This window comes from Stegodyphus dumicola, chromosome 10 (assembly GCF_044657685.1).
Source record: "Stegodyphus dumicola isolate Sdum_Otavi_A_Nest chromosome 10, ASM4465768v1".
NCBI classification, from domain to species: domain Eukaryota; kingdom Metazoa; phylum Arthropoda; class Arachnida; order Araneae; family Eresidae; genus Stegodyphus; species Stegodyphus dumicola.
The window spans coordinates 147,171,764-147,191,500 of NC_140777.1; the positions used below are offsets into that span (position 1 = coordinate 147,171,764).

The 19,737-nt window shown below is 29.5% G+C and overlaps 1 protein-coding gene across 1 annotated transcript in view; it reads left to right on the forward strand.

The window, feature by feature from the left end:
- LOC118197714 (uncharacterized) overlaps positions 1 to 19,737 on the forward strand; it is a 232,343-nt gene that overhangs the window by 137,672 nt on the left and 74,934 nt on the right. Inside the window, exons 19-25 of the mRNA XM_085825691.1 lie at positions 151 to 313; positions 2,861 to 3,026; positions 3,212 to 3,402; positions 7,322 to 7,591; positions 11,981 to 12,126; positions 14,977 to 15,139; positions 17,955 to 18,106. Coding sequence (XP_085681817.1) covers positions 151 to 313; positions 2,861 to 3,026; positions 3,212 to 3,402; positions 7,322 to 7,591; positions 11,981 to 12,126; positions 14,977 to 15,139; positions 17,955 to 18,106 — 1,251 coding nt within the window. The remainder of the gene's footprint in view (positions 1 to 150; positions 314 to 2,860; positions 3,027 to 3,211; positions 3,403 to 7,321; positions 7,592 to 11,980; positions 12,127 to 14,976; positions 15,140 to 17,954; positions 18,107 to 19,737) is intronic.

The window sequence follows — 19,737 nt, forward strand, 5'->3', positions numbered from 1 at the left end:
CTTCCCCCCCCCCATATTCTGTAGTTGTTAAAAATAGTTTTGTATTAATTTTTTTTTTTTTTTTTTTTTTTTTTTAAATTTTGGAGTTCAAGCAGGAATACTTTTATTTTAAGATTTAATTAAATATCTCACTACTAAATAACCTTGCAGAATTTTGAAGTGACGTGGTTTTGCCTGCGACTTGATAAAGATGAAACTTTAACAGAGTTAGGTGAATTTAAATATGATACTAACAATCCTTCTGGTCCAATTACTGATCGCTCAACAATCAAAGAAGAAGAATATAAAGGAGGCTGCTTTGGCAAGGGACCAGGTATGTATTGCTTTAAATAAAATTACTGAACTGTGTATTACTTGAATATTTATTTAATTTACTTTTTATGATACAGATGTTATAAGATTAGGAAACTTGACATAATTAAGATTTTGAAAGAGATTAAATAGAGCTAATATGAGTAAAAATATATTAAGTTTTGTAGTTAATTAATCATAATTCTTTTGATATAGACTGCTGAAGCATTTTTCACATCTACTAACTCTACCCGTTTTCCGTCACATCTAGTAGATCGCTAATCTTTCAGTTTTTAATTCTTAGCCTTTATTAAGGAAAGTGGTTTTTAGCAGTAAATGAAATTCATTAAATTAATTAAACTTAAATTTTTTCAAATTTCGTTCCTCTACTCCTTGTGATTTTCTCATTAAATTAAATTTTATCTGAATTATCTTATTCTATTGTAGATATTTGTAGAAATTTATACGAAAATTCAACCATATTTAATCAATAAATATTTGTATTTAATTTTGTTTTGCAGCAGCATATGGTATGTTATTACATTTATCAAGTTTATCCACACAATTGAATGTGTGTTAATTATTTAAATTAATTCTCACCATAATTTCACTATATGTGAAAAATTAAAGTCTCCTTTCCTAACTGAGATTTTCTCAGATAAAAGTATAAGAAAATTACAAAATGAAATTAGTCAAAGAACATAATTATTTTATGTTCTTTTTTCATAAAATTTAAAATATCTACTTAAATTTTAATATATTTTACATCAAAGTGATTTTATAAATGGTTCGATAACTTGATTCATGCATTATACAGCAAATTGAAGTCAATTTGGAATTCTTTTGAAAATGTGCTGCTATTCAGCACAACCCAGAAACTTCTGGCTTCAAGGATGGCAAATATAATTATCTGTTGCGGTTCTTGTGATATAATTAAAGTAACAGTTGTTTCTCAGTATGTAAGTAAAAATAGATAAAATATTATTAAAATTTATAATTTCTCTGACAGTGTCTCTGACAGTAACAGTTGTTTCTCAGTATGTAAGTAAAAATAGATAAAATATTATTAAAATTTATAATTTCTCTGACGAAGGATTAAAAACATAACTTAGTACATTTTTATTGTTGACAGCTGAGACATATTTAGTTAAGAAGAATTTTAATCATAAATCTGAACTGCATAATGATTTACTTTCTTCTATCATTAAATCTTGTTAAAATTTTATATGACTAATTCTACCTCAATGTTTGGAAAATATTTTATAGGCCTTAACTAGAAATAATTTAACACCAGGAGCGTAACTGGCAAAGTGCACTTTTCTGCATTTTTTCTTTTTTCCTTTTGAAAAGCATTATGTATATAGGTAGACTTCAGATAACTATTCTTGATTAGCAGAGTAATGTGAGAATTTATCTTAGTTTCTCTTCAGCGCCATGTTTCAACATAACAGTATATCAGATTAGAGCTACCTTATGTCTATTTTTTTAAGGATTAAATTAATGTCTGGGAGGAAGTTTTAAAAACAATGTAAATATTTTGGAATAGAATTTGTGGATTTAAATTTTTAAAAATGTCTGGATTATTAAATAATGAAGCTAAGTCTACACCCCAACAGAAACATAGCTAGAGGAGGTCAAGGTGGACATGTTCCTGAGCACAGCATCCAGGGGGAGCCAAACTGATATTATGAAATGTTAGATTTGCATTTCTGCACCACAAGAGACAGGATGAATAAGATGAGCATTTCCAAAATACTGCTGAAAATTCACTCAGTGGTTGTTCAGAACTCATAAACTGCATCATTTCATAAAAAAACTTCAAATTCAATACTTCAATACAAATTTTCAAAAACTCTCAAATACCATTCTAAATTCTTGAAAATTATACTAAAGTTTCCCACTGTTCTTGCTCATGATATTTATTTCGAAATATTGACATTTTTAATTCAATCTAATCAGTGAAGCCATTTTGCTATGGAGTCAATGAAATGTTAGCTACAGCAAAGTAAAACTACTTTATCATTTTTGCATCATATCGCATTTATACTTTTAATGTATTTTGACATCTTAAAACATATCAGGTCAATAAAGAAATACTCATGGGCTATTTAAATGGTGTTAGTTATTTTTTGGGGGAACATGGGTGGCTGAAAATTGGTTTAAATAGTGAAGTGTTATTATTATTATTATTATTATTATTATTAAATTTTATTTTTATATGCATTGCCAGATTTATTTTAGAGAACAAGCATGTTAAGTAGACTTCATTTTTACTGTGTGAAATTTGATGACTCTCATTAATTATGCAATTTTGTAAGATGTTATTTAAAGTTTAGTGGTCTAGTATGCTTATCCTCTTTTTACATTTCAAGATCATGCTGGTATCCTCATTTTTAAGTTTCAGGGTATGGTAATTTGTGCCAAATAAATCAAAAAACAGTGAAGAAAAGTTGAAATCATATGTTCTGTGTTTTCAGCTATTCATTTATTTTCAAATTACAATTGTATCTATATGGTTACATTCTTTTAGTATATATACATATATATTATTTTTTAAATTTTTTGACAGGTTTAATGGAAATAGGATCACGAGATTATGAGCTAAAAAGTGACACTTTCTGGACATGGGATGCTATGTATGAAATAATAGCTGTAATTAAAAATGATGATAAAGTGACAGAAGGTCATCTTATTGTAGAAGTTATTAAAAATCGGCCTCCAAGCTTACGTGTTATGTAAGAGCATTTTTATGATATTTAATACATTAATTTAACATTTCATTTTTATATTCTAATATGGTAAAAATTTTACTGCATATGTGTACGTGTGTAAGCAATTGTCACATTTTAAACTTTTTTGCTGCTGCACGATCTTGTGCCGAATATGTCACTTAGTTTCAAGACAAATTTATCTATTTTAGGTGTGAAAAAAGAGTAGCTTGTATTCCTCAGGTGAGAGGCCAATATATAAATCCCAGCTCATTTATTCCCTTGACTGTAGAATGCACTGAAGATTGTGATGATGACTTAACATTTACTTGGCATATATATGCATCTGATCTAAATACAATGGAAAAAAATGTTGTTGAAAACTGGAAGGATCATGCTCTTGGTAACTATGAGGCATACCTTTTATTTTATAAAATAAAGTTTTTGCTTTTTTTTATTATAATTACTGAATTTAAAGAGTAATGATTTTCAATTGTAGTAATTACTTTTTATTTTATTAAAATAGCATTACTTTATCTTTCATATATGTCTAATGGGGGCCCACCAGCGGTAAAGTCGCTGAACACTGGTAGTTCGGTCCGAGGTTGGAATCCCTCGAACAGACTGGCTGCATGGGTGTTTTCGTGGTTTTTTCCATGTGTAACGTGTATACGAGCCAGTTTCCCTTAGAAAGTCCTCCACGAAGGCATCCCTCCCCTTAGGCAGATAGCCCTCGAGGCTTTGCCATAATCACACACACACACATAATCACACACACATGTCTAATGAACTGAGTCAATTTCCTTCTGTAATTGTATTATTGTATCCTAATGTATTATTGGGTGTCTGATCAGTTCATAAGATTCTGTATTCTATGGCATTTATTATTATTATTAAAGCATATTTTAATGATATTTTAAAATGATATTGGGGGGGGTTCCTGTCACTACTGTGGGAGTGATTCTCAGATTACCCTGTGCTGAGTGGTTGCAGGTAGGGTATCTGACTCCTTGTAATGACTGGGTAAGTTTGCGAAGTTGCATACTCCTAGTTTTAAACTGAAAGATATTTATTATTGCTAGAACTCTTTACACACACACACACACAGAGAGAGACAGACAGACATATATATACATATATAATTCATAGATAGCTATTAAAATGAATTATAGTCCTCGTAGCATGAGGAGTCTGCTAACGAAGTTCTCTCTAGTCGAGAGCTCAAGAGCATAATAGGTCTCTTTAGTCAAGAGTTCAGGAGCTTTCTCTTGATGCTACTCCAATAAATATCCAATATCCTGCGAAAATTTTCAGATTGAATTAACCATGCCTCCTTAATTTTATAGTAGCATTTTACATCCTCTGATTCATTATATCTGTAACAATATCAGAGGAAAAATCAGATCATTGGTTCGTCGCCCCTCCTGAAATCGAGAGGCTTTGACGTCAGACATGGTGCAGAACGCTAAGATCTCCTGACACTAGGCATGAAGATATGTCTCTGCGATGTCAAAAACATGTCGTCTGACACATGGTAAAGGCTTGGAGCAGTAAATTGCAGGGGCCGCACACACGATTTACTTATCTCTGTGTGGTCCGCCGCAATGTAATATACTAAAATTTAAAAATATTTTTTCTCATTTATATTAATTTTATTTTCTGATTAAAAGATCAACTTTTTTGCTTCAATAAACTTTATTTTATGACTTTGTTTTGAATTAAATATTAATAGGATGGGATTATTAAATGAATACTAATTAACAAAGTTCAGTTATGAACAATAAATTCAAAGAATATATCCATTATTAACTTAGATTGATAAAAGTTTTAAATTTATGTACAATTTTGAAACTAATAATCATAAAATTAGTTACGTATAACATCTTTTATAGCTGTTAGGTTTTGTAAGGTCTATTTTCCCTCCATGAAACGCGTTCATGATATATGCAAAAAATTGTGCTTAAATTTAAAATAGGGCTATTTTAACAAAACCGCCAAGACTATCATATAATTTGAATTTGTATTTTTAAGTAGAGTAATCAGTACATAGAAAAGCAGACTTCGTTTTTCATTGGTGTGTTGTATACACATATCTGAAATAATTATAATGTATTTTATATGTATTTTTGGTCTATTTTGCTTAAAAGTTAAAATTGAAAGTAACAATGTAAAAAGACTATTAGTGCATAATTTAGTAGGATTTCCATATCAAATATTTTCCTGTGCCCAAGACAGAGTTGTTTTCAAAACATTCCTGTGCCCAAGACAGAGTTGTTTTTTTTTATGTACAAGCAGTTCAGTGACATATAAAAGACCAACTTTATTATATTCTTAATTTTATATGTTGTGACAGAAGAAACTAAATTCTACTTTATACCAAATTTTGAAGTTTTCCTAAAACATCTAAAGATGACAATTTTTTCAACTTCTACATTCTTTTTTGTTTCTTGTTATTTTGAATGTGTATTTTTCAACACATTAAAATAACGCAGTCATTTAGTTAGAAAATACAAGAAGCATTTACGTTGAAACCAGGTAAAATAAAACTTGTTGGACCTAAATGACTTCCATTTTAATGTGAAACAATGTCTTTAACTGCTTAACTTATTTATATCACAATTATCTTTTGCCTTAAATATTTTGAAAAATTTAAGATAACTATATATAATCCATGAAAATATTTGGAGAGATTTTTAAATAGACAAAATCATTATGGTAATAATTATTATTTTTTAATTTTATATAAAATTAATTTTTATTAAATTTGCTCCTGGAAATGCTCCAATGAAATTAAAATCTGTGGAGATTATTTAACATAATTTTGTTAACTCTTTCGCATCAAAGCCACCCAAAACGCCTGACCATTTAGACATCGGCAGGTTGCCCGAATGCCCGAAACACTTTCTATTTAGTGCTTTTCCCCAACATGTTAGTTCATTGCTTGTTGCTTTCTGGAGTTATTAAGTGACATGCCAGTCATTCTTTTGAAGAGACTAAAAGTAGTTCTGTTATTTAAAATCACCTTTTTTCTCCTTTGTTTACTGTCACTGTTTAGCTGTTGATGTCCCAAGTTGCAATCCTATCCCAAGGGGAAACTGCTCACATTGATGAAAGCGTCCAAAAAAGAAGTTGTCAATTTACTTAAATAGATTATTGCTAGTGCTGTAGCATTCTACTTGTCATGGGGAAAGGACAACCATTCCAAGAGAAATTCGTGCACATGGGTGTTTTCGATGTTTGCGGAAAACAAATTTGGTCCTCTCTCGATGCGAAAGAGTTAAATATACAAGTACAGTATTGACCCTTAACTGATGATTCAGTGGCCACCATTTCAGTTATTTGCAATCTATTGCAAAACTATGGAATGAAAGGTACCATTTAAGTTCTGAATTACTACAGTAACTGTGACAAGACCAGCTGCATACGTTTTTCAAACCAGTGTGCAAGAATGAAGGATGAAAATAGTTATTTCAAATCCAAATGTTTATACTTATCTTTCTCATCTGCTTGATTATTTTAGTACTTCTCTTGGCAAAGAGTATTTAGCTCACTTTTCAAACTCATCTTTGTTTCTATGCCTGTATTCCTTTCTTAAATTTGTCTCCGCTCTACTTCTAACAGTTTCCTTATTTTCATTAGTGGTACATTAACCATACTACATTTTTCAGTGGTAAAATAATGATTTTTATTTTTGCCATCCTTCGAAATTGTGAATTATGTTACATTACTAGCATTATACATTAAAAAAAATTGCATTTCTTCATGTCTTACCTGATTTTTGTAGATTAAGTTAGAATTTCAAAATCCCTTTATTTTATAAGTAGGAGAAAGAGAGTATACTGTATTGTTCAGCTAAAAAACACAAAAGTAAATTGTTGTTATGATTCAGTAAAAGGTTAAACTTGCAGTTAGGAGTATACATGTTTGCCTAAAAATAAAGTGAAACAAGAATTAAAATATTACAAACAGTAGAGTGTAATTATGGTGTAAATTTTCAAGTCCTAAAAGTAAGAATATGATTGAATTGAAAATTCTGAAAAAATTTTTTTAGAAGCAAAATGTTCTTAAGCAGCAATTTATAGATATTATTAATGAAAGGAAATGCCCAAAATAAATTCCAGTTACTAGTGAAACTCCATATGGATTGTTAAAAGATTTATAATACACAACAGACTTTCATTCCAAGCCAAGTCAATATTCCTGCATATATAAACGAAAGGCTGTGTAAAGAAAACAAAAGGATGATTGCTAGGCTATGCCATTAATAGAAGTGTTTATTATTATATGATTCAATAATTTTATTCTTTTTTTTTAACATTTAGTTGATTTAGAAAGAATGGGTATAAATCAAACTTTTTTTGTGGAAAATCCAAACATTAAAGTGCTTCTTGTGGAGGTGATTGGCTCTATACGCAATCCAGATATTCCAGATGGTGTTTCATCGATATTCTTAATTATTAATACCCCACCTGAGCATGGAGAATGCAGAATTAGTACAACTTCAGGGATGGCACTCTTGGATATTTTTCTGATCGAGTTTTTAAACTGGGATGATGCAGATGAACACCAGATTGCTGATTATAGTATTTATGGTAAGCATTGCAATGGAATGAATTATGCTAAATAATAATTTCAGGATTTTGATAAAAGCAGTTCTTAATATCAATTAAGGAAAAAGAAAGCTTTAAAATCTTAAATTAAAAATACAAAAAGTAATATTTCAGTATGGCGATTTAAACTTCAAAGCATATTTTAACCATTTTGATTTATAGAAATGTAGTACTTATTTAAAAATTTTTAAGCTTATGGAATTGGTAGCAAGCAGATTTGAAATAATTCATTAAATCCATAAGATCCATGTAAAGTGAATATTCAATGCATTATGATTTTTTTTTTAAATTATGAAAGTTTTTTTTATTCCTTTTCTCTCTCTTTTTTTTTTAATAGGCTGACTGCCACAGCAAAATTGGGTAAATTACTCTATCAGGGCATTTTTTAATTCTGGTGTTTTCTTGTCCCATTTATCCTAAAAGTTAGTTCAGTCCATAGTTGAATATGTATTTTTATAAATATTTACTAGATAGATAAATAAATAAGTAGATAAGTTATAACTAGATTGCAACTTAACTTATCACAAAGTAACACAAGAGTTCCACTGTTATGATAATAAAAATTAGTTATGATGGTAAAAATTAGTCATGATAGTAAAATTAAGATTAGACAAATAATGTTTTACAATGCAAATAGTGAAACAGCATATGTAACCAAAAATGATGTATAAACATCTTAAAACGTACCGCAAGTCTTGTTTTCTTTCAATAAACAATGTAATCCCCTTTAATTACAACTCTGCTGTCATAGTTCCACATAAATAATAATTACTTAAAAGTTACTGCAGCAAAATATATATTAAAATCATATAACAATTTATGCATAAAAATTTCTGTAAGCCAACAATCAACATTCTGAGCAAATTTACAGAGAGCTGTGAGATACAGAGCAACTTTCTAACTCCACAGAAATAATGTTAACCATACAAAGCTGTGTATTTATAAAGCACTGATGACTCGCATGACACTAATACAAAAGCTGTGAATCACATTCAATGCACATGATTCCGAAAAGTAAGGTCATTGTGAATCATTGGTAATGCACATGGCACTTAAGATGTTAAACAAAGAGACAGTAAAAGGATAACTGTTAGTTTAGTTTTTAAAATATATTATTTTGCACACTTTAATGGAATTTTGTTACATTATTTTTACAGAACTTTGATGCAGCTTAGTAAAGTCTGTAGACAATGCTTATAAACTGATTCAAACCATGAGAGAGGAGTTACAAATATTATAATTGTGTTTATAAAAATGTGCTCACAAAGGTGTTGGTGGAAGTGGTAGGCATTTCGTGCAGACTTCATGCAGATGATTTGGTCCTTCCTGAAAAAGATGTTTTAATAAAGTAGCTCAATGCAGAGAATGCAAGTATGAGTCAATTTTCCTTTAAAAGTCCTCCATTATGATAGGCCTTCTAAGACAAATATCCTTACACCATAACAATTAGCCAACTGACCAGTTTTTATGATAAGAAGGAAATGGAAATCGCAGAAAATTAATTTATCAAACCATTATTCTCTTATTCTCATTCAACAAATCAATATAGAATGCAAAAGTATTTTATTAAAATAGTCATGAAACATTGAATATTTTGGTTTCACATTTCATAACAGTAGACATAGCATATATAGAAATTATAGCAGAAGTGAAAATGAAGTTCTTATTTGTGAGATAAATTAGCTGGATAACTGTGAGATTGTATTAAGAGTACTCTTAATTTAGTGAATAGAATACTTATAAAAGATATTCTGATTTATTAATATGAAATATTTATAACTTGTACAAATGAAATGAGGGATTTTATTAAAGTTAAAAAAATAGATACTAAGATAAGTTATACAGCATCAAAGACAACTTTAATTTACAGCTGCTATTTATGAAATATTTCCTGTTGAAGGAAATAATCAGCTGGAAATTTTCTACCAATAGAAATTTTCTACCAATATGGGAAGCTAGTAAAATTACAAGTAATCATCAGAAAAATTGTCACTTGAAACTAAAATTATGTGATATAAGGGTCAGCAGAAATGAATAAATAAGTATAAAACAAACATCCCTAAATAAGTTTGTTTTATAATTATTTATTCATTTCATTATTTTTTCATTTTAATCATTTAATGAGTCTGAAATAAACATCATTTAATGATTAAAAACAAATATTTTACCATGGAGACTGTAATCCAAGTTATTATACAGCCATATTAAAGAATATCTGTGATTAATCTGTGTTGGCACATGACAGATACAAATTATAACAGAACCAATATCAGAGACTGAAGGCTCAGATGGAATGGCTCTAAAAGCTTAAAAGGGAAGACAAGTATCTGACACATTGAATTTATATCTGCTGCAAATGATCCATTAGTTGCTAATTACAGAAAGTAGAGACGAATTGTAACTGTTAGTACAGTTAGTACAAAAGAATGTTTCATCTAAACTGGATTATAATAAATTGTTTTATAAACTATGTTCAGCAGATACTCCTGAATTTGAGTAGTTGCTTGTTTTTATGATAGTTTTTAGAGAAATGGCAGTACTTTTAGAGCTTATTTGCTCATATTTCATATTAATACTGCAGAATCCATTAGATGTGAGTGAGAAATATGAAAAAATTGCCATACCCTCACTGAGTACTGAATCATATTTTTTTCATTTCATATTTAGATCTGTTATCCACTGCACCTTAAAGGTCACACTTGGGAATAATGCTTTAATTCTTTACATTCTAACTCCACTTTAAGAGTAATTAGGATAAGAGCCAGTTATCCAAATCCTAGTGGTATCATCTTTCTCTAGTTGGAATGCCACATGGAGACTTTTAGGTTTTTGGAAAGGGGGGACAAGAAAGTCAGTTGCTGTTAGTGCTTTCTTCAAAATTTAAACAACACGTCTTTCATTTTCTGGCTGCCAGTGTTTATTTTGCCAAAATCACATGCATGGGATGAATTCATTCGCAGTGCAACTAGAGCATAAAAACCTTGACAAACCCTCTAGTGTGACATTAAAATCTGAATCCTTTCAAATTTTTTTTTTTTTTTTTTACCTGGAAGTTTGTTTAACAATTGCATTAAAAATGGCATCACATTGTTCTTTTTCCTGATAGCTCTCTCTACTATCATACAAATTCTGCTAAACAAAAAAGGAAATTAATTCTGTTGAATCAATTTCCAGTTCTTATTCTTATATTTTGTCAACAATTAAGGTAAAACAACACATTGAACAAATATTAAATTAATATTAATATAATTAAACATGTGTTAATATTTTGTCAGCAGTTGTTGACACTATATTTCCATCACACATTCTTTGTCATATAAAGTTTCATTGCAAGAAAATTAGAGTACTCGCAAGTTTTTGGCAAAATACCATTATGCCTAGAAATAATGGCTTGCTTCTGCTTCATTTTTCAGTAATGCTATTACTATATGCATGATAAAAAGTACAGTTAAAATTGGAATGGGAGAAAAAAAGTATTGTACTCATATCTTTCTGTGGAAAAGAGTTATAAAAAGATTATGCAATGCAAGCATAATTTTGCAATGGAACTCTTGCAGTTGGTGCTAAGGGAAGCCATCCTCACTTTGCCTTAGCCCCAAAAGTAAAAAAGAGCATACTAACAAGGAAAGGACATAAAAAACTGTTTTTTAGAAGCTTATGGAATAGCTTTTAAGATGTGGAATACTTGAATGGAAACAGAATTGCATGGTATTGTTGGTGGTGTACGTGCGGGTAGTGGTTAATATCCAAGTACCTTTTTTTTTTATATATAAGTGAGAAAATTGTATTCTCACATTCATGATGGTGCCTCACCATCACAATATTCAAATATTACTACTAGACATTAGGTATTTGTACAAAAGCGAGCATGATAAAAGTAGCAGCATTTGAAAGTATTTTAATTTAATAACTCTTTCTCATGAATTAAAATGCAATTTTTAAAACATTTTATATGTTTAAACTTTTCTCGTTTCTTATTCTATTACGTTTCATATTTTTTTAAACTGCATAATAAAAAAATGTGAAATGTGTCATTTAATAATATTTACATTCAAATGTTGATGTTTATATTCATGTTCAAGATTCTCAGGACTGTAGAACTAGTTTCGCTACTGTTCTGAGAATGTGTTAGAATTTGGTTATTGATAATAAATATTTAGTAAAAATACTTTCAAAATTATATTTTTTCAGTGTTCAGAATGCTTAATTTTCTATTTATATTTGTGATTACTTGAATTTCAATATTACTTTAATTATAACAGTTTAACTATTCCAAAGTTACAAATATTTAAATAACATTTTGTATATATTTATGTTTACTGAAAGAAATTAAGAGTTAGCTTAATTTAGGTATTTATCTTTATGTTTCAGTAAAATATGGAGAAGATTCATTACGTCTTTCATATGGATTGAAAACAAGAGTACAAGTTGTGTTACCATATGGAGATTTAGAAGTTTGGTGCACTATTGGGGATTTCCTTGGGGCCGTTACTATGTACAGTGCTGCAAACTTTTCAGTAATACACATTAAATATGTTTCATAATTAAATTTCTGTCGTCTTCTGGTTGAGTTGTATGTTTAACTAAGCCTAATGATTTATTTATGTGATATATTAATTTTAATTATTTCTTCATGAGTTGATATTAATAAGTATGCTATTCAACTTCAGTTTGATAAACACTGATAATCTACTTTTTAAATTGAAATCTTGTAATCTGCTATCATACTGTATAAAATAATAGCTTTCTAATCCTTAAAAGAAGCTACTGTAAGGCTTTATACACAAAGTGGGTGACCCAAACAAATGGAGCTAGGAAGCATTGGGTTTGGTGCGTTTGGCAGAAAATGCTATTTAGCAGAGGTGCCTGCTATCTGACAAACTCAGTCTGAAGATGAAGAAGAAGCATATTTAAAGGATGCTAATTCAGTGTGTTGTATTTTATTACTGTATTGAGAATATTTTATTCAATATAAAATAACATAAATGTTAAACATTTTCTTTCTTTCTGTAAAAGATAATGTTCAGTGTTTTCAGTTCTTCATATCAAAATAGTAATTTTTCGCTTGTCGTTGTAATGCCTTTATAATAAGTCATCAAGATATGAAATTCCTACTTATTTATTTGCAAAAAATGCTGAATAAACTTTTCTAATGTGGGTGCATGTTCCCTCCCCACACACACACACTGAAAGGCCTGGTAGTTAGAAGAACATATATAAGAGAAGCACAGATGAACTTTCTTCAATGTTTATTTGCAATTTTACACAAATAAAATGTTAACAAAATTGTAGTGTTATGTTTAAAAATTTTTATTTTCTAAAATAAATTTTGTGAGCCCAATCATAACTATAGATTTACATATACATACAGACAGACCTACTTATATGTGTGTGTATTGTATAAACAAAAAGTAAGAAATTTAAGAACCAGTTCCACAAAGACTAAAAAGAAGTGAAACTCATTACCATTAAATACAACCCTCCCCCCCAAATACAAAAACCACAAAAATAAATACATAGGAAGATAAATGCGATCAAATCTGATATAATGTTATCAAGAGGAGATACACCAGACTAAATTGAACCCCTTTTCTACTAAAATCACTGCATTTCTGTTATCCAAAATTAGCTGATGAACCATCCTAAATTATATAATTATAACAGTTCACCCAAAAATTTTGGGTTCATCAACTAATTTTGAATAAGAGAAATACAGTGGTTTTAGAGGAAAAGGGGTTCAGTTGAGTCTGATGTATCTCTTCTTGATAACTTTATATCAGATTTGATCGCATTCCTCTTCCTATATATTTATTTTTATGGTTTTTGTATTTTTAGGGGTTTCTGCATTTCTTTAATTCTTCTCCGTTTGATTTTACATATTTATAGGAAATTTTGAAATTAATGTTATTGTATTTCCATTCTTTTTTGGCCTTTGTGGAACTGGTTCTAAATTTCTTACATTTTGTCTACTGATTAACTTTCAGCAGCATATTGTGTGGAAATAGCTTGGAATAATTTTGTTTTAAACAAAAATATGTGATTCTATGTATGTGTACATGTATATACAGGGTTAGTCTAAATTGTTTTTAACAAAATAAGAGAGGCGATAGTATTTATCCAGGTGAATAATAATTATCATTCATACATTCTGTATGTATGGCACATACATTCGCATTCCACTCTGAGAAAAGTGAATATGCCGCATGATGGATCAGACATGGCAGACCTGTAGCTTGTTCTCCTCATTCACCAGACATCAACCCAATGGACTTTTTCTTCTGGGGGGTGCACATAAAATCTTTAGCTTATGAGACTGTATATAGACTTTAGTGTATGGACTCGGCTGTAGATGTTGCAGTGAGAATCATTGTTGCTGCAGACAAAATTAACACACCAGAAATCTTCAAGAGGATGTGCCAGTTATTCATTCACCTGTGTGAACTGTGCAACAACACATATGGCCGCCACTTTGAGCACTTGCTGTGAGTTTTTCTGTGATCAATAAATCAGATTGTGCTACTTTTGTTATCATTCATTTGCTTTCCCAACACTGTTATAAATTCATGTTGGATTTTTAATTTCATTCTTGTCTGCCTCTTGGAGTGGAGTGTGACCCTATGTTCCATGGTAATTATTGTTTGTTTGAATGAGTACTATCATCCCTTTTATTGTGTAAAAACAACTTAGGCTCACCCTGTATATATGCACAAATAGTAAAGGGGAAAAAAACAATTATAATCTCTTCAGGTCAGCCAGAACTACCCCACTACATCTTTATTACTTTGAAATATCAAGTTCTAGTTAAAATAATTATGAATTTTATTCTTTGCTATATTATACTAAAGTTATTACAGCTTTTAGTGGATTGCTTATTTTGTTTAATATTATGTTAGCATATATAATAACACATGTATGTCAATAGTTAACATTGTTTATATGTGTAATCTGCTTTCATTATTATCTAAGAATAATTGCAACACATTTTTCTAAAGGAGATCTGTATTGATAACTTTACTTTGTTATTTAATTTATTTTATTATAATAACACATGTATGTCTGTAGTTAACATTGTGTATATGTGTGATCTGCTTTCATTATTATCTAAGAATAATTGCAACACATTTTTCTAAAGGAGATCTGTATTGATAACTTTACTTTGTTATTTAATTTATTTTATTTTGGAAAGAAAATATCATTTTATAAAATTTGAAATTTATGAAAATTCTATAAAACATGATTACATTCAAAAGTAGTGTAATCTTTAGAAATGGATTTGAAAGATAATTAATTCAGTGGAAAGTAATAGCTATACTTTTTAAATAGTTTTAGAAATTTATTTTAAATTTCACATTTTATTTAAAATTCAGACATCTTTACCTACTGAGGAAGAGCTGGAAGAGTATGAAGAAAAGAGATTTTTTGACAGATGTCTTGCTGAAGGAAAAATGTCTCTGGCTTCTCAAGTTGTTATTGCTAAAAACTCAATACTTATGGAGTACCGAAGGCAAAAAAATCAAACTGGATTTTTTGGTAAGAGATAATATGGTAACCTGTAGAGTAAATCATATGAGTGTTTTTATTTTGTGAGTTGTTTGTGATCTGAAATTTATCTGAATAAAAAAATAAATTGCAATATTTCAAAACTCTGCATATACAATGTCTCACAAAAATGATTGGTCACTATAATTGTTTTATTTTATTAAGGAATAGGAGAAAAGCTTTGAAATAAAACTATAAAGAACACTTTCCTTTTGAATGCATATTTTCTTAGCTCTCATTTTATACTAAATAAATCTAAAAAAATTAAATAGTAAATTTTAAAAATAATGTTTTAGGCTGATATGGAAAAAAAAAAAAAAAAAAAAAAAAAGAAGATACCACAAAATTAATCGGACATTTTCATAATTTCTAATTAAAATAGTTTGCAATAAATAAAAAATGAAATTTTATGGAATTAGTTTGGATAAAGAAGCTAGGGAAAACTCTAAAAATCATTTGCTTTTATAATTTGAATTTTCTTTTTAGAAAATATTCGTTATTTTAATATTTTCCTGCAATGGCTCGTTCACGAGAGCAAACAACATTAGTAACTCACAGATTAGTTATTAATTTGGATCAAAAGAAAGGGAAATGTGTTAGAAAAATTGCCTATTTACTTAATTTAAGTAATTATACAGGTTTTTATATTATTAAGCTTTATAAAAAACATAATCGTATTCAAAACAAAAGAATACCTGGAAGACCATCTAAGTTATCTGATGGAATGAAATGCTTTATTCTAAGGAATATATATATATATAAATCCAAGATTGAATGCTCCTAAACTTGTTGCAGAACTTTATGAATTACATGGAATATGCATAAATCCAGAAACTGTAAGAAGATTAATGCAATCTGCAGGATATCAGTGGTGAGTGGCAGGAAGAAAATTTTACTTCAGTAAAAAACTTGAAAACTTTGACTTGCTTTTGCAAAATTGATGAAGTGAAAGACACCAGACTACTGGAAAAAAAAGTGTTGTTTGCTGATGAAAGGAAATATAACATCTTTGGATTAAATAGACAAGTGCTGGTGTGGAGAAAATCCAAAGAAAAATTTCAGAAACAAAACCAAGTGTTAAACACAGCAGAAGAGGAGTTAAGTTATGAGGACCTATGGCTCATTCCAGTATTGGCAATACAGAGTTTACGCATGGTATTATGGATCAGTGTAAGTACCTTGACATCCTGAAGTGAAATTTGGTATCTTCAGCACAAAAACTTAATATACAAAATAGTTTTAAATTCTACCAGGACAATGATCCAAAGCATACTGCAGTGTTAGACTCTGGCTTTTACATAAGTGTTCAGAAGTAATTGAAGCCAATTGCCATATCTTAATCATGTTGAACATATTTGGCAGAAACTAGAATCAAAAATTCAAAAACAGAGCATATCTTCGCGGCAGCAACTGAAAGCAGTAATTCAAGAGGAGTGGCATAAAATAAGTCCAACAACAACAACAAAAAACTTGTGGAGACAATGCCCAAAAGATTAAATGAAGTGATGAAGTGTAAAGGTAATCCCACAAAATATTAAGAAGCAAAAACAATATAAGTTTTTGTCATTTTTGTCTGTTGCTGAAAGTGTCCGATTCGTTTTGTGAGAATATTTTTCTTTATTAAACAAACAATACTGATTTTTGAATTTAATTTTCATCCTTTCAAATATGTATTTGCTGTACAAAATATTGAGTTTATATATAATCAAAATATAAGCCTTTTTTTTTTTTTTTGTTAGCCCAAAGCACATTAGCCCAGAAGGGCTATTAATTTCATTTTGGTACTATGCATTGAAAACTATAAATGTCGATTCACTTTTCAAATTGCTGCCACTAAATATTAGAGCCATGCATTATATTTAAAGAAGTTAAATAATGAAGAATCTACATAAATGTATGTTTCTCACACTGTGATAAAACAATGGTACCTAGAGCAATCAAATTTTGAATAACGTAGATTTCCACCCAAATATGGGCATCTGGAAGCCCACATTTGGAATTTCTTTTATTACCTATTTCATATTTTGTAAAACTTCAATGAATTTTTGATTAAGAAACTCAATGATTTAAAAGCAAACAGTGGCAACACTGTATGAAAAAAAAAAATATTTTCATCTCTAGCGTGCGAGACTGTGTATCGCAAATTCTAAAAGTATTCTCATTTAAAAATTAATTTTGTGGTGTTGCTGTTGAACTGAATTTTATGGTTTAAGTGTGAAGAACATGATATTTAATAAATAAAGGTAACACACAAAGCATTAAAGAAAGCGCCCCTTTATTTGTAATGTAAAATTTAAAAACTTTGAAAACTTTGTAAAATTTGAAAACTTTCAAAAATATAAAATTTGAAAACTTTCAAATTTTATATTTTTTGTTTTATTTTATTTTTGTTTTTTTTATTCATTAAAGAATATAGAAATTCAATGTGCTCGATCATTTTTGTAAGCCTCTGTATAATATATTTTGCTAACTGAAGATAGCTAGTACATCTATGTCTGTGTAGCTGTTATTTGGCATTTTTAATTATGAGTGTGGTATAGTTTATAAACATGCACTGAAAGAATAGTTTCAAATGTTTATTGATGTATTTTATGAGAGAGATAAAAAAATATTCTCACTAAAGTTTTGTTTTCATTTTCTTTAATACCTTAATTAATTTTTATGTCATAAATGATATTCTAAATGTAAAGCCTCTGTTTTAACTTTTCATACTGCATAAAGTAAAATATTGTAATTAAATATATTTTTAATTTGTCTCCTCTTAAAACCTTAAGTGATTATTCCTGTTTTCTGTCTTACATTCAAGATGGAGTTAGTGATGCTGAGGTTGACAGAAAGTGGGAAGAATACTTGCAATTAGAAGGAATCGACAGCAGTTATTTCACTCCTCAGGCGAGGGAGGAAATTTATGAAATGCTTACAGAAATATGGGAGAAGGAACAAGACAAAGATGCAAAGGTCTGTCTTGCATATCAGTTATAATCTTGTGCATTAAATTAATTAGCTTTCTCACATTTTTAACTATTATACTGTTTTGTTATTTTCAGTTAATTTTAATTAGCAATTCCTCTTATGTGTTTTTCCTGTATATAATATTTATGTAAAATATCTTAAAAGATTTTATTCTTTGCTAACATATATTGGAGCATTTTTTATGTAAATTTTCTGTTTATTAGTATTTTCTGCTTATCCATGCATATTTGTGTGTTACTTAACACATCTTTTGGATTAGCTGGAGTTCTTTTTATTTTTTCAGTCTGTCTATTACTGTACTGCTATAGTGTAGCTTAAAGATTATTATGGGATAGCTTTAAAAAATGTCAAAGCAAAAATTTGGCAAATTTTTCAAAATTTGAGCATGAAAACAACACAACTTTTGATTGTCTTTGATTTATGCAAATATGTTTCACAATTTCTCTTTATCCATTTATTTTGTGCTTGATTTCTACTACCATTAACTTAAATTAAATGGTGACTGATAACCAGGTTGTGAATTATTTGAGCCTTGTCTTAAAAAAAAAAAAAAAATAATAATAATAAATAAAAAAATTTTTTTTTAGGAATAATGGAAAAATTACTGTCAAAAACCATCAATGCCTTGATTGGTATAGTTTTTGTGATGCTGGTTGCCATATTATTTACCCTGGGATTCAAATCCCAGAAAAGGCAGGAATGTTTGTAAGTGTATTGTATCCATGTAGAATGGGAGGGATACTTAAAATACAGGTGACCCGTTCAAGTTTGGTGGTGTAAGGATTTTGTGGTGTCATAAACTTGCTGCATGCTGTTTGGTATGTGAGCGCCTGCTTGTGTCACTTCACTATCTAGTAGCATCTCTGAGAAGTGCAGCAGTGCATGAGGTTGGTTTGCCTTATCTTGATCGCATAAAACCTGCTTACCTCCTGCCAGATGGCATTACTCGTACCTCATCTTTACCTCCAGTTTCAACTCCATTCCCACTATGCCTTAATAAAACGTCTACCACTAAAAGTGGTGGTAAAATCCGATTTCCAAAGCATTTAGTCACAGACTATATTCCCTGAGTAGAAACCTGTACTATAACGTTTTGTATTATGCATATGTTTCTACTGTATCTATACCATGTACAGTATATTTTTATTATAGTGTACTTGATATTCTGTATTGCACTATTATATCAATATTTTCTGCATATATTGTAAATATTTATGTAATTTGTAATCTTGACTTCGTAACTGGGGCCATACTCTGTAGCCAATCAGCAAGAGGCGCAGCAACATCTGTTCTGTTACGTCACAACTTCTGTCTCGAATCACAGCCTCTTTTAGCCGGCGCCGTTGGAGTGGAAGGATCGCTACACAATGCTCCCGATACAAGTCTTATTCCTGTGTGTATAATAAAATTTATTTATATATATTGAAGGCTGTTTCATTCAATTATTGTTTCAGATCAACCAATATACCACATGCAATAGCAACCATCCCTCAATAGCACTAAAATAAAAAAGTTCTCTTGCACTACATTATGGTATTCAAACTGCTTTGTAATGGGAGCATTTAATTGGCTATTTAAATAACAAGGTGGTTTGTCTGTTTGTGGGGATATCCCAC